Source organism: Gouania willdenowi, chromosome 4, assembly GCF_900634775.1.
Source record: "Gouania willdenowi chromosome 4, fGouWil2.1, whole genome shotgun sequence".
Lineage (NCBI taxonomy): Eukaryota > Metazoa > Chordata > Actinopteri > Blenniiformes > Gobiesocidae > Gouania > Gouania willdenowi.
This window is the reverse complement of record NC_041047.1, coordinates 4313823-4341693: the sequence shown is the minus strand read 5'-3', so window position 1 is coordinate 4341693 and position 27871 is coordinate 4313823. Positions and strand designations below refer to the sequence as shown.

General features: G+C 38.1%; 1 protein-coding gene across 2 annotated transcripts in view; it reads left to right on the top strand.

Annotated features, from left to right (window-relative positions):
- Window positions 1–27871, top strand: part of LOC114462085 (BMP/retinoic acid-inducible neural-specific protein 3-like) — a 150853-nt gene that overhangs the window by 4900 nt on the left and 118082 nt on the right. Inside the window, exons 2-3 of one of the 2 annotated variants that reach the window (XM_028444693.1) lie at window positions 8496–8607; window positions 8689–9028. In XM_028444693.1, the coding sequence (XP_028300494.1) occupies window positions 8742–9028 (287 nt within the window). In that variant the 5' untranslated portion in view covers window positions 8496–8607; window positions 8689–8741. Of the gene's footprint in view, window positions 1–8145; window positions 8608–8688; window positions 9029–27871 lie in introns of those variants that run through there. The other variant, XM_028444692.1, reaches the window with a different exon arrangement.

Genomic DNA, 27871 nt, shown 5'->3' with positions numbered 1-27871 from the left:
TAAATGTGACTGCTTCGGTCCTTTACACCCCTCTTTGAAGTAACACACACACACACGCACACAGTCACAGAGGTGTTTGTCGCAGCCCACACTAAATAATTTGCAGGTGGTTTTCCCTTTGTTCAGCGTAATTGCTGCCGGACCACAGAACCCCTACGAGGTCGGTGCACATTGTAAACAAACACTAGTCGTTGAACACAACGCCGCTTTGTTTGCACGGAGCTGGATGCTTTTGGAGGTTGTTCATTGGTCCAACTCACAGGTTTAGCGTTTATTATCATGTGCACGGTAAAGAAACATGTTTCCCTGCACAATGAAATTTCGACTTTGCTCAACACACTGGATGCCACAAGAAACAGACAGAAAAAAAACTTGAAACAAAGAGCAAAAAATCAAACAAATGAAGAGAAAAGTACAGTAACAATAATTATAATAATTTAAAAAGTAATAAAGATAAATATGTATAAGGTAGAAAAGATAGAAAGACAGATATAAATGCATTGTGAATTCTATCCATATTGGCTGTTGAGAAGTCTGATGTCAGAGGGAAAGAGGGAGTTCCTCAGTCTGGTGGTCCTGCATTTCACACTTCTGTACCTCCGTCCTGAGGGTAGAAGTGTGGACAGACCGTGTTGGGGGGGTGTGGGGTCTTTAATGATGGAGCCAGCTCTCCTGTGAACTCTGCACTTGTAGATGCTCTGCAGAGAGGGGGGTGGAGTCCTGGTGATCTTTGATGCCGTCTTCACCACTCTCTGCAGGCGTTTGCGGTCCATAGCAGTGGTGTTGCCGTACCACACAGTGATACAGCTGGTGAGGATGGACTTAATGATGCAGCTCTAGAAGTTGGCCTCCTCAGGAAATACAGCCGCTGTTGAGCCATCTTCACCAGCTGTTTAGTGTTGATGGACCAGGTGAAGTCCTCACTGATGTGGACCCTCAGGTATTTTATATTGATCACCCTCTCCACTTCCTGTTCCCGGATAGACAGTGGCTGATCAGTGTGAATATTTTCTTTGTGTTTAAATTCTAAGTCTACAGGTTCACATTTTGTCCCATCATTTATGACGTAAAATTCAGCAACATAATGACAAAAAATGAACAAAAAGTCCACAAAATAACTACAAAAGTGCAAAACAAAAAGTACATAAAGTGACTTCAAAAATACACAAATCGACTACAAAATCACAAAAATGACACCAAAATTGACAGAATGTCAAGAAAATGGCACAAAATGACAAAAATCAATAAAAAGAACAACAAAATGACAAAAAAAACGAACAATAAGTCAACAAAATGATGACAAAAATACATGAACTTTTTTATTGTGCTTTAGAACCACCAAAGTAGTCCTAAAGCACTTTACAATATCAGCTCATTCACACAGAGCTACGGAAATACACAAAATGACAACAGAAACAAACAAAATGTCAATAACATGACAGAACAATAAATAAAACAACAACATAAATCCATAAAATGACACCAAATACACACAATGTGACAACAAAAACATGCTAAATGTCGACAAAAAAAACAAATTCTTTGTTTTTCCATGTAACATCTGGAATAATTCATTACAATAAGCTAATCATTTGAATGCTGTGATAAAAGTTGTCAAAGTCTGATGTAGTTTCTAATTCATTTTTCATCTTAAATTCCCTCAGAGGATAAAGAGTTTTCACCTACATGATAAAGTGATGGTGGCTTTTTAAAAGAGCTCAATGTAGAGCTTCTACTCCACACTGAGAGCGTAGCTTTGTGTGTGTGTGTGTGTGTGTGGTTGAACATGTGTGTAGTGTGAACTGTAAATGCCTCCTGTTCCGATGCCTTTGGAAAAATGTGCAGCATGATTGAAAGAGAGCCGACCCAGGGGACAGCTGGCCTTACACTGCACCTGTATGTCTGCAGCGGAAAAATAAAACACTTTATACTGTACATACCCCATCTATTATTATTATCACTACATAGGCTGGCTTATATTGTGGCCAACTGGTGACTGTATGATAACTGTGAATCCTGAAAAGGACGACATGTCGTGTCGTGTGTGAACCTTTGTGATGTTTCATATTTTCTTTTCAAATGTATATTTAAAGCCTGACTTCACTGTATGGGTAGAACATTCTGCTCATAGGTTATCAGAAGATAAATAATACCTAGAATAATGTTTTGATGAGTCTCCACTGAAGCTAATAAATAATCCCTTCATCTCTGAAGTGAAAAAATGACAGAAATGTTACTGAAGTGTTTGAAATCACATATGACTGTATTTATACTTACAGACAGTACAATATTTAATACTAATAATGTTTGTCAAGTTAAATGCATGTTATTACACGATAATTTTATATCGATGACACATTAGGGATTGGGTTATGAGGTGGCGAAAGTAAAAACTTGGTCACGTTTTCATAGCCGACACTTCATAGCTCACTTTCCTCACATTTAGCTCATTTTCTCTTTTATTTGAGACAGAAATTCATGTAAAACAGCATGTTCTATATCATTGTTAAATGTGCACACATGAAAAATAAATGTAAATGCAAATGTGAAATGTAAATCTAAATATTAAATGTACTGTAAATTTAAATCTAAATGTTGAATCTAAATCTTTAAATTTTTATCTAAATCTAAATGTTAAATCTAAATTTAAATGTTAAATCACTCTCCAAAATGTAAAGCTAAATGTTTAGAAATTATGCAAAGTGGGCTATTCTATGCCTGTCCATCAAGAGGTCCCCTCCCCTCCCCTCAGTGAGTGAGGGGAGGGGATGAGCGAGACATTGCGGGATTGTTTCAATTGCTAACCTGCCCACTTTGGATCATTTCTAAACATTTAGTTTTACACTTGGCGACCAATTTCACATTTAGATTTAGATTCAACATTGAGATTTAGCATAAAATAATCCTGTTTTAAAGAATTACAACAAAATGCAGTATTTTATTGAGCAATAGTTCTGTTAGTTTGTGGTGAATATGTTCAAAAAGTAGCCTAAAAAAGAACTAAGAACATTTCCTGATTATTTTTAAATTAATTGTTAAATAATTCTGAGAATCCCCTGCGATGTGCTCCTGCACCCCTAGGGGTTCACGTACCCCTGTTTGGGAAACACTGTCACTGACAACATTTTACATGCATTTTTCTCAAATTAAAGAAAGTTTTTACATTGGGCACCCCATATGGGGTGAGTTGGGGCCCCGGGATCCAGACTTGCTTAGGGCTCCAGTTTGGTCAGGGGTGGCCTTGGTTGCCCTTCAGATGTCACCATGGCTGTAGACGTCAGGGAAAGGTCGCAAAAAAAAAAAAAAAAAAAAAAACAGAAAGACACCAAATTCCAAGACACCATGACGATGAAAGTGTGACAAATCAACTCATTTTCCGACTCCAGTCGCTGCAGGATTTCAGTCTCTGTGTGAGTTCGGAAGCCAGTGATTGTAGCGACTCAATGCTGTTCCTTTTTCTAATCCAATCCCTGGATTATAAAAAAAAAATAGAAAGAAAGAAAAAGGCAGTCTTTGAACGTCTCAGCTCAGATCTCGGAGTCCCTCCCTCCGTCCGCTCAGTGTCCGACCATGGAGGAAGCAGATCTAATTAAGTTTTTCTGATGGTGGAAGTGATGATTATTCTGCTGGAAAAGACGAAGTGTGAGCAGAAAACGAGAATAAAGACAGGGAGTGAATCCTCCTTCCTTATTGTGATGATGATGATGATGATGATGATGCTCATCGCTGCCACAGCCAGATGTCATTAAACTCATTATCAACACGTTTCAAAGTGTTTGGGGTGGGGGGCTTCATTTACACCATGATAATAAAAAAAGAACAATCTGAACATATTTCAGCTACTGTCATCATGGAATATTCATGCATTTAAAAAGAAAAATCTAATTGTTTCCAACAGAAAAGAGTCATTGAGTCTCTGATAATTGACTTCCTGAAATAACTCAGTAGTCGCTGGCCACCAATGATTCATAGCTGGAGATGGTTCATTAAGCTCTCTGGTTAAAGAGAGTTCATGGAAGACAAATTGGAGGAAAATCTTTGACTAACGCGATTATTTCTCTCTTTTTTTTTGAACCTCAGAGAGAGAGAAAGATGTGTGTATATGGCACACGTGTCAAACTCAAGGCCCAGGGGCCCCTTTATAGCATCATAGAAAAAAAAAAAAAAACATGAAACATTCTGTAAATTACAAACTAATTCAGTTGTACAGTATAAATCTAATAAAATCCACAATATTTGCAGAGCTCAGTTTTTCAGTTCATAGATCACATGACTTCAGTCGATTTTAATCTCAAATAGTTGAGAGAACACTAATTTTTTTCCATGATTTGGCATATTTTCCTCAAATTATTTCATATTATATCCCCAAATTGGGGTAATTTAAGTGAAGATCCAGCAGGGACTGAATTACTCACACACTTTAGAATTTATATATCATTTACTGTACATAGTGCAAACTATTAATGTTGAACATTTGCTCTTTTTCCCCCACAAACAATCTGTGGCCCACTTATTGGCCCCATGTTAAGCTAAATGGACTTTTCTATGCTTTAAACATCATAAAGTGTTATTAGGGCTTCATACACAAAGTGTTTTTTTTTTTATTGATTTCCTCAATCATTAGTTAGAGGGTGATTTACTCCTTTCTTACTACAGGGTGAGCCCAAACACCTCGTTACAATTTGATGACGAATTTGACGTGGCACTGAGTTGGAGAAGCCACGCCTCCAGGAAGCTCTCTACCGTGATTGACATGTAAACAGACACGCCCATGAAAGTGAGCATTTCAGCGTCCTTCATGCTGTGCTATGTATATATTTTCTACAGTCTATATATGTACTGGCAAACGCCCCGCCCCCACGCTCTGTCTCTTGTTCATAAAGCAGCATGAGCTCAGCTAGGTGGGAGGAGGGCAGGCCGTCCTCTGGCCCTACGTCACTGTGCTGGTAGGAGGAAGTCAGTGTCCTGTCTATAGACACGCCCACTCATGAATATGCATAAGTAGGCCACAAATCAGCCAGTTTGTTTAGAGTTGGTCAGAAAGTGACTTTTCAGAGGCTAAAACTCTGGAAAACAGGCGAGTTTAGGAAAATAAACCTCAAATACTGTGTTTTTGTGGTTCTTAGAACAAATGGAGATGATATGGGACCATATTTGACCCCTGAACTAAAATGAGTTTGACACCCCTGGTATATGACATATGTAAGTGTTTGTGTACATGTATGTACAGTACTTGTATAACTGGACATACATGTGTGTGTATAGATGGTTTTCACGTGACGTCATAGCCGATAACAATTGCCACCCGCATTTGGCCATGTTGGAGGAATTATGTTCCACACAAAGGGCTTTATAAACTATTTTGAATACCAGCAATTATAAAAAAGCCAATGAGAAAAGACAAGAGAACTGCCAGAGCGCCGACGACGTCTATGGCTGTCAAACGTAAACAGAACGCACTTGGCCGAAGAAAAAACTAGATATTCACGGGTTTGCAGAGACCATTTTATCCGTGGTGAAGTACATTCATCAGTATTTTCATCTGACTGCGCAAAACACTTGACATTTGCAAAATACTAAGCCTTTGTGCCGATTATCATTTGCTAGGAAAACCTGCTACACTGTATGATGAATGCTCACCAGACTGGCCTCCACCTCAAAACCTTGGCCATGACAAAGTAAAGGAAAGCTAAGAGTCACTTTATCGAACCTATTGACATGTCGAGAAAGTGAATAAAAGATGGAAACTTGCTGCAGAGGAGTAAAAAACACAACGACCTTCGACATCCCACGGTGTTATACTTATTATTTCACTTGATCATTATATTGAAAATAAAAGTTATTAAAATTGTGGCTTTGCTTGTTTTTATTTATTATTATAATTATTTATGTTTTTGCAATTGTGGAGTGAGGCATCCGTGAGGAGGCAGAACCATGTAAATGATCTAGTAAGGTACCTGGTTACTGTAACAAATATGTTTTCTTTCTTTCTTATTTTGGCAGCCAGTGATACAGTATTAGAAACAGTAATAAATAAAGAGAGCTACACAGGAGAAGAAGAAGTGTGTTGTGCATTAACAAATCTTTCAGATTCAATTCCTTTTTGTTTTTCTGTTTTTCATGCTATTGAACAAGATATAAAAAAACTGTACACAGAATAATTTGTGGTTATTTGAGATGTTCTGCATAATAAGACATGCAATTTCAACAAATCATGATATTTCAAAGTCATATTATTTCTTACTGTTTGCTGTTGAATAAATTATGGCATTGAGAATGGTGAAATATGTCAATAAAGTGAACACATTAGTCGACACGTATATTGGTTTATGTTTGTGTGTCTGACTGTTTGCATACACGAAAGTGGCCTCAATATTTGAGAATCCACTTCAATTTGTTTCTGTTAATGCTTTTTGGCCACAGTTGAGACCATTCAATTTTGGTGAAGGTAGGTTCAAGATCAAGGTCACAAAAAATATGTCAAAAATTGCAAAATTCCCCATATATCTTTAGCATGAAGCAAAGTTTCTAAAAATGATATCTGTCAGATCTTCATTGCTTTGTTCAAGATTTTGCAAGAAGATGTAAGGCTATGACATACAACATCAAACCAAACAGGATCTGGATCGATCAAGACTGCTGACTCAGCGATTTTTGGAAATTAACATTGGAAAGCCCATTTACGCTTATTTATGACGTCCGCAGATCCAGTAACTATGATGACAAATTTGGTCAGTGATGGAAACGGCTAATGTTCACAACGAAAGCGTCTTCTGCGGCACGAAATGTTCCGCAGGTTTTCGCAGGATCAAAAAATGTCCCCAAACGCTTCATATGCGCGTTTGAAGCGAAGCACCGCCCACCAGCAACACATCCAACTCGGTGAGTTTCACTGCCTGCTGAAGTGAGGAGCTGCACTCCTTTTTCTCCTCTCATAAACATAAACCACCAGTGAAAAAATCCGTTGTGATTAGCAGCTAATGCTATGCTAGCTCAGTGCCGACTTTCAAAGATGAAAATTACAGACAGAACTTTTACCTGCTACTACCACCTCCTCGCTGATTCTCCTCCACGCCAAATCCTTCCTAGTCTGGTCCCGGTTATAAAGGCCGTGTCATACAGCTCCAGGTGGTCACACACAGCTTCTACATGTAAAACAGTCGCAGGAATTCAGTATTTTCAACTCTTGCGAATATGATAAAAAATCGGGAGCACGCTAGCACGACCAATGCTCTTGATGCGCAGATTGGAGCACACCGCCGCACAAGAAAGATTTGACATCTGAGACACGTCTATCCATTGACTTTGTTTGTAATCTGGTTGCACAAACATTTTGTGACGCATTTGGTGTGAAAGCAGCATAAGAACAAAAGTGGGCGTTTCCGAAAGTGTGCCCTGCACGTGCGCTTTCATTTGCACATCGTCCAATATGGCGGCGCATGGTTATGCAAGCAGTTTAGGTCACGTGGTTGAAAACAATTTATATGGATAAATGTATAACCCTATACATAACCTTTTTCCCCTTTTATAACACTTAACAGCCATTCTCAACTGGTGGGTCTGGACCCAAAAGTGGGTCGCAAACCTGTACTGGGTAGGTCACGGGCAGCTGGTCAAAAATGAATAAATATTGAATGTCTCTAACGTTGCACTTGTCTTTTATTTTGAAAGAAACTTTTCTTTTGACAGGCATGCTGTGAAAACATGTTGCCTTGTACAGGAAAATATATAGATGTGTGTTTTTTTTGTTTTTTTTGAGAAAATAAAATTGATTTAATTCTAAAAAAAAAAAAAGTGGGTCATGATTTAATGACCTTGGCAAAATGTGGGTAAATTTTGTTAAATGTTGTTCTACATAGTGAAAGACAAGCTTATTTTTTATTCTACTCTTTTGCAAAACGCATTTATGTTGCTAGTTTTAATATTTAGTCTTTTTGTGTGTACATCGTATATATGTGAGACACTTGCATTTGCAATGTGTTAATTTATTTTTTTTTTTTCTCATCATGCCAACAAAGATGATTTGAATTAAAAATGGGGGGCGGAGAGAGAGAGAGAGAGAGAGAGAGAGAGAGAGAGAGAGAGAGAGAGAGAGAGAGCTCACACATTCCGTGCGTCCCGCAGCATCCTCCTCCTCCGCGCCTCTCCGTGCGCTCTGCATGCGCCCGGAGCGCACCGCACATGAGGAGCCGAAGGACGACGGTTTTCCGTGCGGCACACGCGCTCCTAACTGTGTTTTTATTTATTTTTTAATTTCCATTCTCTAAAATCATCCATCCAGGAATGTTTGACCTCTTCTGAATGTAACGCCATCCATTCATTCCGCTTGATCGGATCTACGTAGAGCGCGTGGCCACGTCTCCGGCTTTTTCTCCTGGACAAACACGTTCCGTGCGTGAAGGAAAACGGACACAAACCCTCGGAGGTCGGATAGCACTGCACTCGTCGCGCTGCCTGTGCGATCTTTGGCTTTTCTGTCTCTCCTCTCCTGTTAGTGTCATCTATCAATGATCAATGATCGCTCGTCTTTGCGCAACTTTCTCCGTCAGAGGATTTTACTGAGACTCATTCTGACTCAGGGAAACAAGAACAAACTTCCACAATAAGGTAAAACACGCACACAAAACCAACTCTAGGAAGAAAAACACAAACAAACACACACATGTTCTTCCTTTGAATTCCCTCCAGGCTCCATCTGCAGTGCAGGAGAATGAAGAGTCACCGGGTCCGGGGGAAACAGCATGAGTGGCCCGTACATCTCCATTAGACTGACGGCCCTCATGTTTCTATGGAGGTGTTTGACACTCAGCCTGCTCCAGAGCTGCTTCTGCTTCTGGTCAGTCGGGGGGGCCAGAGGGGGCTCGGTGGCAGGGGCAGGGGTGGACCCTGCCGGGCCGGGCTTCAGTGGCTCCAATGGGCCCCTGGGATGGCTCCTGTCGGACAAGGGTCCCTTTCACAGCTCACAGGAGTATGTGGATTTCACGGAGCGCTACCAGCAGGGATTCACCACCAAATACAAGATTTACAGGTGAGGCAGCATAAATATGTTCATAGGGATGGGCAATGCATCACGATTTAAGATTTATTGAGTTTTGCATTTTGGCGATACAGAAAATTTTATTTTTATAGCTTATTTCAGAGTTTTTCAAACTTGGGGTCGGGACCCCATATGGGGTCGCTTGGAGTTTAAAAGGGGCCACCAGAAAAAGACTAATTGATAAAAAAAAGACTGAATTACAATTATTTAAAAAAATGTTTTAACTATTCTTCTTTCACAAATTAAATCAACACACAATTCTGAACAACTGTGTTCTATACTTTCACTTTGTGAAATATAATAATAATAATAATAATAATAATAATAATAATAATAATAATAATAATAATAATAATAATAATAAAATACAGTATAAAATGATCTGAGCTGGCACAACTTGTTACCAATACTGATAAATATGTATTTGTATAACAAGCTTGATCAAAAACTAACTAAAAAAAAAAAAGAACAAATATTTAGGGTCGCGAGAAATTCCTGATTTCAAAATAGGGTCACAATTCAAAAAATGTTGGGATCCACTGGCTTATTTTGTATTGAATTCTTGTTTAACACATGAAAAAAAAAAGCACTGTTTGATGGATTTCTCAGTGTCCTAAACCCAGACCTTCCCCTAAATAAGCCACAATACAGAACTCACTCACACATGCTGTCCCTTAGAGGAGAAAAAGCCAAAAGTGGCACATATTGTACAGCTATTTGTTAATAAATGTGCCTGTGTGGCATTTTGCATCAGCAAACTAATCCAGAATTGTCTATCTCGTAAGACTTTAAGTGAAAAATATCAAGTTTTATATTGTTTATTGCCATTTTCAGAAAAAAAAAAAATATTGAGATTGAGAGTTCCGGTCTATATCGCCCAGCCCTACTAAAGATGTGGATTACCACTCCTGATCTGAGTTGCAGGGAGGAGATCAATAATATCATCGTTTCTATGTTAATAAAAAGAAGAAAAAAAACACACACACAAACTGTGGTATTTAACGCACGTTAAGCTTTCCTTGTTGTCGTGTTGGTTTGGGTGTGTAACACTATATACTCAGATTACTGCACATCTGTGCAAAACTCTTAACGTCTAAAAATGAAAAAAAAAAAAAAAGCAGCGGAACATGATGGATGTGAGGCTGAGTGACTGTGACAGACAGAAGCTCTTCAGACGAGTGAGCTGGGAGGTGTAGTGTGTGTGTGTGTGTGTGTGTGTGTGTGTGTGGAATATGCAGCAGGCTTTAAAAGAATTTGCTGTGATGATGCATGATTACATTCATTGTGCATCCATCCTCAATACGTTCTGTACTTATTCATATCGAGTTGTACGTGGTGCGGAATGTAAAATCTCGGTCCCTTTTTCATAACCTCACTTTTCTCACATTTAGCTAATTTTTTCTTTCATTTGAGACAGAAATTCATCTTAAACAGCATGTTAAAAATGTGTATACATAAAAAAATAAAAAAATAAAAATATAAATATAAATGTTAAATATAAATCCATCCATACATTTTAAGACCCGCTACTTTGTGTTTTCAAGGTCACGGGGGTCTGCTGGTGCCAATCTAAAATGTAATCTAAATGTTCAAAAATATAAATCTAATTGTTAAATTAATATAAATCATGAGACCCCGCCCACACCACCTGCCTAAGACACAGAGGATGCATAAGACCCTGGAGGGTGGGGTGTGTGGAGTGTGGGCGGAACCCCATAATTATCAGGTGCTGACCAGCCCACTTTCTATAATTTCTAAACATTTAGCTTTTCACTTTGTGACCAACTTAACATTTAGATTTAAAATTTAGATATACATTTAACATTTACATTTATTTTTCATGTCTACACATTTAAACATTTAGCTTTACACTTGGTTACCTATTTAACATTTAGATTTAGATTCACCATTTAGATTGAGATTCAACATTTAGATTTAGATTTAGATTTAGATTTAACATTTAGATTGAGATTTAACATTTAGATTGAGATTTACATTTACTTTTCATGTGTACACATTTTTAACAATGATATAGAACCTGCTGTTTTACATGAATTCCTGTCTCAAATGAAAGAACTTCACTTAAGAATTTAACATTGACATTTATATTTAACTTTACATTTAGATTTATTTTTCATGTTTATACATTTTTAACAAAGAACATGCGGTTTTACATTAATTTCTGTCTCAAATTGAAGAAAAATGAGCTGAATGTGAGCTAAATGTTTAAACTATGTTGGATGAGTTTTTACATTCTGTACCCCTATAGTTGTGCCTCAGAGGTAGAAAACCTTAGGTTTGAGATGTAGTGGGAATGCCCTCGTGTTTCTGTGCGGTATACAGTAAGTCCCCTAAGTGCTGCTTTATTTTGCTCTCTGGCATCTTCCCACAAAACCAGATAATATATATAGACCAGTTTAAAGGGAGTGGTGAGTATTATATACCTGCTTCTCCCCCGGGGGTCGCAGGTCAGATGACTTCAGGCATAAGGTGTGATGCCCTGCAGGCAAGTTCTGGGTTAGAAGCAAGACTTCAGCCCAACAACTCTCAAGCCAAGACCAAAGATAAAGCAAATGATGCTCCATTCTGACGCACAAAGTATCATTCAGCGTGCATGTAAATCCTCCTTTTCCTCCAACAGATACAAAATCATTCCACCATTCATTCCTCTTATCAGATTGCAGTTTAAAGTCTGGTTTTCACCAAATTTTGCACAAACCTGACAAAGTGCATACAATGGGAACTTAGAAATGACATAAGGAGCTGTCAAAGGTTTTATCTGTATGTAGTGTGTTGAAATTTGTGTATTTTGCTTTTTCTTTTGTGCAAGTGAGGGTGTGTCTCATTCTTCAAATACGACTACACCGCAGTAGCATTAAAGCAGGGTGACCATACTTTGAGTTCCAGAAAAAAGGACTCGTGGGCCGACCTCGACATACTCAAAAAGTACTTGACTTTTTTTAAATCTCCCCTGTGTGGTTGAACAGATTAGTCGACTTTAGTGTTGTCTCGCGACTCTGTCCACGTGACGTCGACTTGTCGCAGTACCTGACTTTTGCTCAAGATGGCGGCGCAACACAGCAAACGAGGGTCCTAGTACCCCTGCACGACAAGGCAGCACAACATCAAGCGTTTATCGCTCCTTCCTGGTTTGTGCTCAAACTGCAGCTGTTGGCAGATACTACGGCTAATATACATGCTAACGTTAGCTGTAGTGGTCACATGTTTGTGTATTAAACAGATCTGGAAAACATCAGCAGCGCAGGGCGGAGGCTCCGTTAGCGGGGGAAGACCGCTGTTGTGGACATTTACTCCCACTTAAAAAACACGATTGTAATTTTTCTCCAGTCTGCATTTACCTCACCCACCGGAGCATCATGTTTAAGGGGGAGTAAATAGCTCCTTAACAGCTACGAAGAGGTTTACGCAGTTGTACCGCCGAGAAGCCGCAGCGGTCATAGATTTTTTTTTTCTTTCTTCTTAAAGTTTAATGATTCCGTCACATGTGAGTAAGATTACCGTAATGACAATATCTAAGGTTGTAAAGAGAAACTCATTAGCTTTTAGGAACTTGTGAAATTTCTCAGATGGAGCAAATATTAGCAAAGTTACGTCATATCAATTAACATGTTCCCCTAGATGCGTTCAGGGTCCCTGGGAAACTCGAATGTTTGTAAAATCCAGCCAGATGGTTCGGTGTCACGGTCTGAGTTTACCTCCGTACTGAGATTCTAACCCTAATATAATCCAATAAACAAATAAAACACGTGTCCGTTCACTTTGAACACAAAATTAAACAATTTTTTTTTTTTAAAGTCCAATTGTTAAGGCACAAAATACATTTTCAGTTGCACTTTTGAAAGAAAAAGAACTATTATGCAGTTTTACATTGTTTATTATAGAACCAGAATTTAAATTAATAGGCTTCTTCTTCATTTGTATTATTCCTTTATTTATTTCATTCAAGATTTATTTTTAGTTAAATTGCATTGTTTTAAATTGTTTATCAAGGAATTCTTTTGACAATGAAAAATAAAAGGAAAATAGTACAGTATTTTCTAGTTTTTTTCCCAAAAAAAAAAATTTGTCCACAGTCCCATTTTGTAAAATAAATCGCGAGAGAATCGTATCGTGAACCCAGTATCGTGAATCGAATCGTATCGGGAGTTGAGTGAATCGTTACATCCCTAATATATATATATATATATATATATATATATATATCATCTGTTTCCGTAGCTTCTCAATAGCCACAGATGGACTGAATGTTCCACCTCTTCATAACTTGACTGTTTTTCCTTCTGAACAGATTAAGTTTTTGGTAATATCTCTTCAAAGATTACAACGCCGTCTTCATGAGCTAAAAAAGAAAGAATGTCTTTGTTATTAAATCCAACTCTGGAGTATAGTTTAACGCATTCATCCACACATGGCCACAATCTGCTGTTTGTTGTCATATGGTGAATTGGTCCTGGTCAGCTTCCATAGATTAGACTTCATTAGCAAACCTTCGACTTTTATCAAGTTATTTTCTCCTTCAAAATTGGCCCTAATCCACTTCCGTAACAAGTCAAAATTTGCGTTCAAAATCAACACTGCTTGTTCTTTTGCTACATTTTAACAATCAAGAAAGAATCGCTTGCTTTCTGTTTCGTCATCATTGAATCGTGTTGGACGTTGACTTTTTTATGATGAGGATGATAATTGTTCATTCAGCTCAGTTCTTCACGCCATCATTTTATAGTCTCGGTGTTTTTCGAGGCTGCAGCTCGTGTCTCGTTGTGCACGCTGGATGGTGTGAGTGCCAGGTAAGTGTTTTGAAGCCCTAATGAGAGCGAAGTCAGAGTGTCCACACACAGCTGTGCCATCTGAACAGAGGCTTGACTGACGCTGGCATTTAGCAGCTGATGGATGCCACAATGCCCGGCAAAAGATAGAGAATGTAGCTCTGTTGGCTTGGCCACATCCATCATTTGCTCCCCGCGCTGCCTCTGCTTTGGCATCTCACTTCTAACCCCAGGATGACTTCACACTGATACGTCTCCTGTCGTTCCCCATCAAAGGGATGCAAATCTCACAATTAATATGCACAGACATCATGATATTTTAAACCTATGGGAATATTTTTCCAACAACTTTCAAAAACTTTTCTTGGCAAATGTTTCAGTTCTTCATAATGAATTCATTCTATCCTTCAGTCTGGTAACTTTTGTATTTATGATCTGGAAAGAATGTTACATTTTACAATTAAAGTGCTATTTAAGTTTATTGCATTTGTCGTAGAGTATATTTTTTGGTAAACTTATATTTACAATCTTTATTTGCACCATAGTATATAGTCATCTTAAAGATGAAAATCCTTGTTTTAATCAGAAATTAAATGATGGAAATGGTGGTGAAATGAGATTTAAAAAAACACAGAAATTGGTTTAGAGTGGGCAAAAATGGACAGAAAAAGTGGTATCATGGGTTTAAAGTATCATTATTGGAATGATTAGATTGATTAATTGATTAAAAAATGGGCAGAAAAAAAAATATATGATGGAGAAGTGTCAGAAATGGGAGTAATGTAGCAAAATGCATTTAAAGGCGCAAAAATATAGCAAGAAAACATGATATAAATAGGTTAAAATATGGCAAGTTTGCTGTAGTTGGAGAAAAAGGTTAAAAATAAGCAAAAATTGGCTTAAACTGTTCAAACAAATATTCTTAGTTTTTTGAAGGCATGTGGTGACTCCCTCCTAGTGTAAACTGACCCTTTCATGGGGTCATTGTGGTTACAGATAAATATTTAAGGCATTTAATTGGTTTCTTTTGTTTCTTTTGAAAACGCTGATAAAACTTGACATCATTCCTACAGTCTTGTCTATCAATGGGACTCCAACCCACAATCCCAGTAATGCTCACTGGTGAGCCACTATTTGCCAAAGTTCTAGTTCTTAATAACTCATAACAATGATAGCACCCATGCAGAGCCACATGTTGGTGGTAAAACAGTGATTAAAGACATTTTAATGCCAAAAACTGTTGGGAATAATAAACAATTATCTCTGCGTTCACAAAAGACTTAGCACTGTTGTGGAACACAGTAACGCAGGCTTTATTTATGTTGCTGTTTTTATGATTTTAAAATGCATTTTTTTTTTTTTTACTTGAGCCCTGTGTCATGTTTTTAAAGCCATACATGAATCAATTTTAATGCCTTGTTGCTGAAATATGCAACATAATGTTGCCTTGCTTTGTTGGGCCAATATAAAAAAAAACTATTCAGAATAATCATAGCTTTAATCACACAAACATTATTGCCTTTATTGTAATTTAACAGAATTTTCAAATGAGAAAGAGTGTCGCAGAAAAATGCTGAAATGGAGATTAAAGACAAAGGGTTTTTTTTGCTAATTTTAACCATCAAGTTTTCTAAGGCCCCGCCCACAATCAAAACCCTGGCGCCGCTACTGCATTGGTTTTACTTGGGTTTTGCTTTTAGGAACATTATTCCCTCTTGTTTCTTTTCATTGTCAAATTGGCAAAGGTGAAAATGTGTTGTTGATGAAAAACTATTCAGTCAACAAAAATGTACACTGACTTGTGAACCGTGGACCAACAATGTTCTCACGGGGGCCGGTGGCCTTTCCCGTTTTCTTAGAAACACGCAGAATGTGAAGATTAGTGTGAAAACCAATGGATAAACAATCATCACTAAGGAAAATTGCTCATTCTGGGCCATGTTATTGGCAAGCTTTTGACAATCCTAAACCATGAGTTTTGTCATGAGCTTCAGGCGGGAGGGGAATGACTTCAGTCTGTAATGAGCTGTGCAGTTTACAACATAACCATGAATTTTGAAAGCTGTAAAAAACCCAAAGTTATCTTGCAGTCATTTGTATTGATCACCGTCACTGTTCCACCCTCTTGCAGACACTTTACAAGCCTTTATTGGTCAGTAAAAGTCCTCTTATTGCCTCTTGAATCATTACCACTTATCCGAGACCGAACCTCAAATTGGACGGTGCTAAATTAAGGTCTTCTTTCTGTTTGCCTGAAGAGAAATGCAACAAAGCATTTGTTCGGCTTATTTCCAAGCATGTATTTGTGCAGTGTGACGTCCTTAAGTTGCCCTTCAGGGTTAAAGGAAGTTAAATCTAAACTACGTTGGGTGTTTGATCTTCGTCTTTGCCACAAATTCCCTGTTTGACCCTCTTTTATCTCCCCAGTCCCTATCCTCCTTTTGTAGAATGATCTTAAACCAATTTCTCTCCATTGCTCATAAATATTCCACACAGCTCAGTTAGCCTTTCCTGTCGGGAGGTATGGAGAAAGGGAGTCAGGGACGGGTGGAAGACCTGGGGGAGTTTAAGTATCTACAGGGAGCGATGCCAAAGAGGAAGCACAGATTTATCATCCCCGGCTGTTTGGACAGCACGTCTCCCTCCACACCTCAGACTCTTTTCTTTTCCCCTAATTTTCATTTATTTGTGGAAGTAATATTTAACGTGCTAAAGCAAACATGCATTGGTGGCTCTTGGTCTAATTTTAAAAAAGTAGATGTAAGTAAATGTACAAAATGACAGAAAAATACACAAAACAAGAGCAAGAATACTTCAAAAGACAAGAAAAACACAGAAATACTCCAAAAACACACAAAACTGCTACAAATTCTAACAAAATGACAACAATGCACAAAATGACTCCAAATAACACAAAACAACAAGAAAAATGGACAAAATGAGTAAAAACATATGCCAAAAATACAGAAAATGACAACAAAAGTACATGAAAACACAAGAAAACACAAACAACTACTCTGCAAACCCACAATACCAACAAACAAGCAAAACAACATCAGAAATACACAAAAATTACTCCAAAAAACATACATTTTACAGGTAAAATGCACAAAAGGACAACAGAGATGTACAAAATGCCTCATAACAAGCAAGACAACAATAAACATACTGTGTTCATGCTTAGATTGGTCATTATTCTGAATGCTGACATTAATGTACATAATGTGGCCCTTCGATCAAACACATTTTTGTGGCCCCCACTGTGACAGAAGTTGTCCACCTCCGAGTTAAAGTGTTTATCCAAAGTTGAAGTGTTTCTTCTGTCTGAACCGTCTTAAAAAGGAAATTAAAAAAGCCCCACTAGTGTGTCACGTTAATAAAAAGTTTTACAATGCAAAGACAAGGTATTTATCAGACTGAAATACTGAAAGAAGCTGTTTTTTTTTATATATTCTTTAGTCCGATGCACTAAGAAAAGCAATAAAGTCAATGAAAAAGAAGTGAAAAAGATAGATGCAGAGCAGAGGCACTCAGCAGTATTACCTACTCTGTGATTGCACAGAAATGCTGATGTTATGTCCACCATAAAGACACTTTTAAACCATACGCTCAATCATGTTTTCCTCTCATCTAAGAGACAATAACAAATGTCAGTGGAGCCTCGTGGCTTAAGCAGCTCCCTCTGATAATGGCACTTTATTGGGTCAAGGGGATCTTACACAGTGTCTTAATGTCCTTTTAATGCGGGTCTGGGCGGGGCTTGTTGTAAAGTGAGGTGACCATACGTCCCGATTTACCCCGACATGTCCTCTTTTCACATCTTGTCCAGACCTTCCATTGTCAAGTTCTGAGTTTACCTCCGTACTGAGATTATATCCCTAACCTAATCCAATAAACAAATAAAACACAAATAAACAAAAATGAGTTGCTTTTTTTTTCTTAGCAAAAATTCAGTTTCCGGTATATGCACATATAATCTCAGTACGATAAGCACTCAGGACATGACACCGGCCTGATTTTCAAAACACATCAAAATGTCTGGTTTTCCCAGCAACCCTGAACGCATCTAGGGGAACAAGTTTATTTAGAAGATCGTTACTCCGTTAATATTTGCTTTATCTGAGAAAATCCATTTCTGAAAGTTAAGGAATTGCTCTTTTATTATTAACTTTAGTCACATGTGATGGAATCATTAAAGACGCTGCTTTGTTTTGACAAAATCGTCACAAATGAGGAAAAGAGAAGAGAGACTAAAGTCCAAGATGGTTTGAAAAAGACCAAATATGTGGATTTAATTTGAAAAAATATGAGCAGGAAGATCTCCATGGAGGTTCTGAGAGGGATTTGAAAATGAAGGAACCACGGGAGAAACTTAGAATGTAGGAAGTTAAAAAGTAACTAAACCCCCAAACCACTGAATACAAATGTATTTGGGTATGAAATAGTGCTGTTGATTGATTATTAATTTATTATTTATTAAGTTAGTATTTCAATTTGGCATATTTAGGTGTAAAATATCAGAGTGACTGCCCTCTATGGCTGAGAACAAGATCATGTGACGTTTTGGAAACATCTTGCGTCACAAACAAGCACTGTTAGCCCCGCCCCTTTTATAAAAGCTAGCACCTGTGGGCTCTACAATCAGTGGTGAGTAAGTTGGATTGAGATCATTGTGACTAGATGGGTTTCCACTCCCATGATCCCCTGCGTGCGTCGCCATCTTGTGTGGCACTGCAACCTTTACAGGGAACCCAAGTCACAGATTTTAGCCGTGCATCACGCCGCAGACATGCGTTGTGGGCGGGGTTGCTCAAACAGAACGAATCCAGGGTAAAATAAAAGACTTTTATTGCATTCCTAAAATAATAACTTGTCAAGGAGCACAAACAGAACGTCTGTCCATGAAACGAAGAAACAAACATGACCCAGAAAATCAACACCATAAAGTCTGTAGCGATCATTTCATCACAGACGAGTGTAAAAATTATACATGCATCTATTGTCAGTCTGCCGGCAGAGATGTTATCATGTTTTCATATGAATACACAACTCGTATGTTTACGTTATCATTGGAAAGCAAGTATTCTTGCGATTGAAGCCATATAAATCATTAACGATCAAACAACCACAACCAAAGTTATCAATGCTTCTGTCAGATCAATAGTGAAGTACAGTAATACAACATATTACCTTTGAAACCTCATATTGACCAGGTGAAAAACAATATTAAAGCAAAAACTAAGCTGTTTGCTTGTCAAAGGTCCACACACCTGTCGCTATGTCTTGGCCCGCACCCCAAAATGCTTTTGCCCCCCAAGCTCAGGCACAGATCTCTTAAAGAAATCAATAATTTAATCTATTTCTATTACAGTCAAAATGATGATATACTCTAATTTTTTGTATTTACAGAAAATAAATGTTTTTTTTTTTCAATCCTAATTATTTGTTGCCTCAAGATGTCTGAAATAAAACATTAAACAGGTCTACAAATTCAATATGGCTTGAGCCTTTGTCAATTATCATATTCACCTTGTTGACTAGTTTAATATTAATCATAATATCTTGTCAATAAGCACTGACTTCAGACAAGAATTAAAAAAAAAGGTTAAAAAGACCACATAATCATCACAACTTATTAACTGTGCTCATATCTTTATTTAGGATTGGCTACGTTAGATATTCACAACATATTTTTTTTTGTCGATTTCACTCAACTTCTGTAAATACCTCGCTTTGCAAGTTGCGTTCAAACTATCGCTGTAGATTGTTTGTTCCTTTTGGCTTTTTTTGATCAGGTTTTGACATCATTTTGAAAGTTTCGGGGACAAAAATGTATCGTGTCATGATGTAAACCATGAAAGCTGCCACACAAGATGGCGGACTACGGAAATGTGGGAAATTTGTGACATCATCGGAAACCCATCTATAGAGAGGTATATTGAGTAATGAGTAACTAGTGAGCATAGCATAGATTTTTTCTTTGGAGATTTTATAGTATATAATGGGCGTGTCTTAACTGCTCCAGAAGCCCCGCCCATAATCAACATTGAATTTCCCTATTAGTGGCAGGTCAGGAGAAAGCAGGGGTTTAGTTACTCTTTAAGGTACATTTTCCATCATCTGGTCTAGACCTCCTCACCTCCCGTCTCCACAGACAGTTATTTATTAAAGTGTACATTTCATTATTATTTACTGTTCTCTTTAATTTCTAGGAGGAAATGTTTCTCATTGTTTTAATGGTTGAGATATTTTTAGAAGGTATACATTTTTCAAGGACAGATTGTTATAAAGTAATGCTCCAAAACAACTGGAGTTCAGCAGAGAAGATCTGCATTCTTTTTTGGGAGAAACAGGTGGTGAAAAAGACTAAAGGAATTATCTTCAAACGTGATCACATACTGTGGTCTGAGTTTATTTGAATGCCCTCAGGCCGTTGCTTCATCGCACCCTGTAGGAGAACAAACCAATATGGATGCTGATCTACATGGTGGTTAATTACTGATGTAGAAATGAGCATTTCTGTCAATGTACTGACTTTTATAATTTTGTCTTTGTCTGCTGTTTTAAATGTTTGCATGGCCTGGTGGACTGCAAAACTGAATTGCCCTTTGGGATAAATAAAGTTGGCTAAATCTAAAGCATAATAAAGGGGATTGACTTTAGTAGTTTTTTGTTATAAAGAGAAAAATGAATTTTTGAACCTCATGGACAATAACAACATTTATCTACTACTATATAACCGAGTACTGTATTTTGCCATTACATGGTAGATTCCCCCAAACGTTGAGTAATTTGTGTATGCTGAGGTCATCCCAACGGTTCTCTTTTTTGAAAGTCAAAATATGGTCACTCTACTTGATGTCCTTGTATCACTGGCCAGGCCGAGGAGGGGGCGTGGCTTGAACTAAAGCATGTTTCATTGAGTATTCCAAAGCTTTTCTTACGACGGCTGTAAATTCCTCCAGAAAACGAGAGAAGCTCTCAGCACATTATTTCGTTGCTTGTAGTTGAACCGTATCAACAGACAGTAGCATATCCGTCAAAGTGTCACCTCCTCCTTTTTTCTTCTTCATGGGCCATAACTTCTCCATCACGCCTCATCTCACGTGTTTTCTCCTCTCTCGTCTCCTGTCAGCCTACTGGCTATTACGCCGTCTTCATTTCATCTGCCGGATTCTTCCTCTTGTAATTGTGGGCTGATTAGTGTTTCAATTACACGCAGCAATGTTTTCAGGGACGACAGACTTTGCACAGGCACGATCATGTAAGATCTGTCATTTAGCTTATCCTGCTGTGCTTTGTCGCTGTTTTTTTTTTTTTTTTTTTTTTTGCTTGGAAACACGCTTTTAAGAGCGATTAGGCAATGGGATGGAATAAGTGGATATAAAACTGTAATGAAAAAGTAATGAAGAAAAAAAGACAAACATTATTTATTTTAGTGTTTGAGCCTGGAAAAAGAGGCAAAACTGTTTTTAATATAAAAGTTATCTAACCTAATGCAGAAAACCTTCAGATTCTCTTTTTCAGCAGTGTTTTCTTACCCATACACAGAAAAAAAAAAAAAAAAAAAAAATCAGACAAACATCCCAAGGCTGCACTTGACCTGTCGTGTTTATTTGACAAAAAGCAATTTACCAACTCAAGCACTTACTGGTGACAATTTAAGGACATGAAAGTCTCAGAGACGGTGGCAGTTTTTTAGCCAATGACTCAAATCGCATAAAGATTGTTAAAGGGTTAATGAACTATTGAGAGTTTGGTTATTTACATGTCCAACACTTGCTCCACAGGTAGTCATTGCACGCTGCGCTGAATGGTTCTAAGAGTTGACCTGGAAGAGATGAAGTAAAACAAAGCATAAAATCACAACAGCGACTCATAAACCCAAATAAAAAGCGCTGCATTAGGTGAATAATTCAAATCCTGATTTAAAAAACAAAAACAAAAAAAATTAAATAAAATGTGTTTGAATACATAGAGATCATATTTTTGGAGAAAAAAACTGATTAGTCATGTAATGAGTAGGTATATCGTGACCATCAAATACAAATTGTCACATAAATGCTTTGCTATCAGCTGGGATTCTTTCACTCTCTTGGTGCCCCCCACACACCAAGGTGCACACTCCACTCCCATCCAGAAAACTCTCCTGCATGCATGCATATTTGCGTATAAGGAGAGATGGGAAAAGAGACAGAGTTTGCCAGTTACGTGACGACTTGGTTCTGAAGAAAAACAGAGCAGGAAGGGCTCTGTGGCGAAGGTGGCTCATGCTGTCAGGCCACAAGCTTCACCACCCAAACGACCCGTCTTAAAACAGCACACTAAAATGGTTACCATGACAACAGCAATGATGTGAGCGATGACAGCAATGATGATGAGTAGCATTAATAATTAGGGCCTGAGCATCAACGGTGCGTAGCACGCTACTGTAATGCAAGTTGTTTTTATTACTAATATTATTACAAAAAATTGATCACGTTCAATTTCTCATGAAACTTTGAGTGCATATTAGGGCTGGTGAAAAATTTGATATTTTGGGAGAATTGTACACGTGAATGTCAAAATGACTGAACAGCGCCTCCTTGAAAATTGGCCTTTTGGAATGTAATTGCTCCCCAGCTGGGACTGATGACATCATCACTGTGGAGGTAGGATTAATGTTCCTTTGCTGGCTTTGATCACCTTTGCCTGATTGTCGAATGTCTGCAAACTACATGGCGTCTAATGATATTAACGGCCATTCATAAATAGATGTTTTGCATCCAACACTGCACTGTTAAAGTACTTCACACATTCATATTTTTGTTTTAAACATACATGGTTATAGCAATTGTCAGATTAGTTTCAATCGACTAATCAAAAGAAACTGTACACTACACGTCTCAGGAGTGTATGTGTCATAGCGCCCCCTGCAGTATTTTTAAATACCAGCCCCCACATGAAATCACACACACACACACACACACACACACACACACACACACACACACACACACACACACACACACACACACACACACACACACACACACACACACACACACACACACACACACACACACGACCTATCCACCTTTTACCCACCACTGCAATGAATTTAACGGCCTTTTATAAATATACGTCTTGCATCCAACACTGCACTGTTAAAGTACTTCAAACATTCATATTTTTATTTTAAACATACATAGTTATTTGGTTGTGTGATTAAATATCTTGGCAATAAAGTTTAATCTACTAACTATAGATGTAAATATTCCTCTTAGCAGCCAGTTCAATTGGATGATATGCTCTGCTTATAGTTATTAAGAGTTTGTAGAGCTAAGTAGATGCTAATTAATTAAAGCAGCTTTCATTTGTTTGCCAAAAAAATTAGTTTTGGTTTAACCCAATCGTCATTCGTAGTCATAGCGCCCCCTATTGGTAAAAGGAAAGGAGAAACAATGGCCGCAACCTTCTTCATTGCACACATTGACATGTTTGCAATCGAGAGTGAAAATAACAAGCAGATGTTGAGACACTTTGGCCTAATTAAAAGTCCATGTTATTTGCCTTCTCAGTACAGTAGTAATAAAGTGGAGATGATTGGATACAGTTGGTTTGTTTTATTGAGGCTGTGTCTTTAAAACCAGAACCCATTTCTATTTCTGACTTATATAATCAAATCAAATCTGACCTTGTGGGATGCATGGGGGGGTCATATTTTCACGTTGTTGTTCCTCACGGCAATTGTCTAGCTTGTTTCCAATCAATACTTACATCTTATTGAAGGATTGTGAGGGAAAGTGTTTTTGTATTATAGGTCCATTTCCAGCGTTCTTCTAAGTATCCTGTTACAGTGAAGGAGACGTGTCGCTCCAGTCAGAGGTTGAACGTGTCTAGGGGACAGGAAAAGGAGCAGCGCCTGTTCTTCCCTGATCACCATCAGCAATTGCAGTGACGCGGACGTCATCCAGCACTGAGCTTATGGCTTGTGACAAGTGTGTGATGGGGACTTATCAGGGCCAGCGGTTCATGGAAGCAGCCTTCGTTAAATTATTGCTGCGTGAGTGTTGGAATAAATTAGGTTTGGACGACCAGAGCTATCATTGCCTGCACGGCTGCAAAGGTCGAGCAAGTCGGAGAGGACTACCACATTTAAAATATTCTAATGTATGCATGTGGAAATAAAAATAGCTGGAGTTCTTCTAACCATGCACTTTAAATTGTACAAGTGTCACAGAAAAGTTGTGAGACACTGGGAGGGGGGGTCACCAGATGCCTTCAAGAAACTAAGAATATTTTTTTTTTTACAATTTGAGCCAAAACTTGCCTTATTTTAACCTATTTTGATCACTTTTTCTTGCCATATTTTTGCTCCTATCAATACATTTTTATTATTATTAATAATAATAATAATAATAATAATAATAATAATAATAATAATGGCTTAGATTTATATAGAGCTTTTTTCGAGGAAACTCAAAGCACGTTACAGAAACCATTATTCATTCACACCAGTCACTCACATCAGTCTGGTGGTGGTAAGCTACAATGTAGCCACAGCTGCCCTGGGGCATACTGACAGAAGCGTGGCAGCCATTTTGTGCCTATGGCCCCTCTGACGACCACCAACATTCATCCACAAATCGTACCCATTCATACGAGGCAATGTTGGTGAAGTGCCTTGCCCAAGGACAACAACAATTTTCCTGAATGGGGGGGCGTGTAATTGAAGAACTCGGAAGTAATATAAGCCCAACATTATACACAAAATAACTTGCAAAATGCACAAAGTACACAAAAACATGCAAAAAACAAAATGACGATGAAAACACACAACGGCATCAACACATTTCAGAAAAGCTCCAAAGACACAAAATGACAGAAAAATTCAAAAAATTAGAACAAGAATAATCCCCCCCCCCCCCTTCCCCTGTGTATCAATGCTCTGATTGGTCATTATGAATGGTGACAAATGTTGATAATGGCCCTCAGATCAGATACAAGCACATTTTTGTGATAGAGTAGCCCATCCCTGCTCAACGCTGTGAAGCATTCCTGGTGAGAACCCTGACTCTAATCCTTCGTCTTCATCCAGCTTTGGTGGCCTACTATCTGAGGACGACCTGACAGTGCAGCCAGTGTTTGGTTCAAAGGGATCGGCGTTCCTGTTCTGTCATCGTTTGTGCAGCACTTTGTGAACTCTGCAGCTCTCTGAGGTGTACGAGATGGACTGTAAGACGAGCTCAGGTCAAGGCTGGGTCATTTTATGACGTGGATGAATTATAGGAGCCTAAATGTAGCGAGGACTAATGAGATGGTGATGGACTTTAGAAAGGAGGCAACAGCTCGACTGTTGTCATTTGTTGAAACAGGAGTATTTTATGCTGTAGAGGGTATTTTATCACACTAGGAGACAATAACTAGCTACATTTTACAAAGACAACTGTATTATTGAAGTAATCACAAAAGTTGCGTGTTTTTTCTTTTTTTATTAATAAATTTCACTTTAAATTGTTTTAAATTTGCAGATTAATCCTTAGGAAACCAATGTTGTGAACAAATGAGACATTATAGAGAGGGTACCTATGATAATTATGAAGAGAGGGTACACAATTTTATAAAAAATTGCAAAAGGGGTACACGCGACAAAAAAGGATTGGGAACCACTAGATAAATTTGATGTCATCCTGCTTTGGGGCAGTTGTTTCCTCTTTGTGGTTTTTTAACTGCTGCTGCTGTGAAGAAGAAAAACATCCTTTGATAGTAATTAATTATTTATCCATCCATCTTAATTACTTTGGCTTTTGTAAAGTGTACTTTCATGAGCTGCTCTTTTGTTTAATGAATACGGACTCTCTAAATTAACTGAACATCTATTGTTGACCTAGAAACACTGGGATGACATCCATAAAGGTAATTGTTACGCATCCGTCTAGGTTGGAGGAACGCCACACAGTTGTTTCAGGAAAAGCGTTTGTCCCAGACTAGTGATGTCAGGAGGTATGCCGATGCTACGAAGCGTGGAAGAGGAAAATTGTAGCAACATTTTAAGATGCAAATTGCTGCTGTAGTTGCATTATTAAAACTTTAACAGCAGTTTTCCTCAAAGTTCATGAGCAGCAGCTGTTACACTCTAGCAGACATAATCAAGCAATCTAAGGCTTACAAGGGCAGCCTAATTTGCATAGAACTTTAAATTACATTAAAAGTAAGAGTTATAATTTTACAAAATATATATTATCATTGTCACCAAGCAGCAGAACATTTTGATCTTTGAATGGTGTAAATCATTTTAGATTTGCATGCAGTATGACAAACAGGATCATTATATAGATAAATTGACAGAGATATAGCGGTTTATAGTAAAAGCATAAAAACCTATCATTACATTAAAAGTACTAGCATTTTACAAATTAGATATCAGCATTGCCACTATGCAGTGGAACTTTTTGACAATGAATCGCATTATGTGGTTAAAGTTCTTATGTCATGCTATTTTTCACCCATCTCCATTTTTTCTAAGAACCCCAAAAACATAGTATTTGAGGTTTATTTTCCCAAACTTGCCTGAGCACATGCTGCTTTATAAACATGAGACGAGGCGCGTGGGGGCGGGGCGTTCGCCGGTACATACATAGACTGTAGAAAATACATACATAGCACTGCGCGAAGGCAAGGCAAGGCAAATTTATTTGTATAGCGCATTTCATACTCAAGGCAACTCAATGTGCTTTACATGATAAAACATTCAATTGTTTAAAATCAATAAGAACATTTAAAATCATCAGTTAAATCATCATGACATCAACAACATGACTAAAAATCTCTCTCTCAATCATATGCAGTAGAGAAAAAAAGTGCCTTTAACTTTGATTTAAAAATGTTCACATGTGATGCTGACTTCAGCTCTGCTGGCAGTTTGTTCCACTTCTTTGCAGCATAACAACTAAAAGCAGCATCACCATGTTTACTGTGAGCTCTGGGCTCCACTATCTGACCTGTGTCCATAGATCTGAGAGACCTGCTGGGTTCATACCTGACTATCATGTCACTGATGTATTCTGGACCAAACCCATTCACAGATTTATACACCAGCAGCAGAACTTTAAAGTCTATTCAGAGGCTGACTGGAAGCCAGTGTAAAGACTTTAAAACTGGAGTAATGTGCTCTGACCTCTTTGTTCTGGTTAAGACCTGAGCTGCAGCGTTCTGAACCAGCTGTAGATGTTTGATGCTCTTTTGGGGGATTCCTGTCAGAAGACCATTACAATAGTCCAGTCTGCTGGAGATAAAAGCATGGACCAGTTTCTCCTGATCTTTCTGAGGCATTAAACCTTTCACTCTGGAGATGTTCTTTAGGTGGTAGAAGATGTTTTTGTGATAGATTTGATCTGATGCTGAATGTAAGATCTGAGTCAATCAGAACACCAAGGTTTTTGACTTGGTCTTTAGGTTTTAAAGATCGAGACTCAGATACTTGCTGACAGCAGTCCTCTTTTCCTTGTTACCAAAGACAATCACCTCCATCTTGTCATGGTTTAGTTGAAGGAAGTTTTCACTCATCCAGCAGTTTACTTTTTCTAAACAGTCACACAACACCTCAATGGGACCATAGTCATCTGGGTTCAGTGATAGATATAGTTGTGTGTCATCTGCGTAGCTCTGATAATCAACCTTACAGTTCTGTAAAATTTGTCCTAAAGGAAGCATATAAAGGCTAAACAGAAGAGGTCCAAGAACAGATCCCTGAGGAACCCCACAGGACATTGGTAATCTGTCAGATTCAAAGTTTCCAATGCTTACAAAATAGCTTCGCTCCTCCAAATATGACTTAAACCATTGCATTACTTTTCCATTTAGTCCAACCCATGTTTGCAATCTGTGCAACAAAATTGTATGATCTACAGCAGGGGTGTCCAATTCCGGTCCTCGAGGGCCACTATCCAGCATGTTTTAGATGTTTCCCTCTTCCAACACACCTGATTCAAATGATTAGGATCATTAACAGGCTTCTGCAGAGTTGGATGAGGGGTTGATCATTTGAATCAGGTGTGTTGGAAGA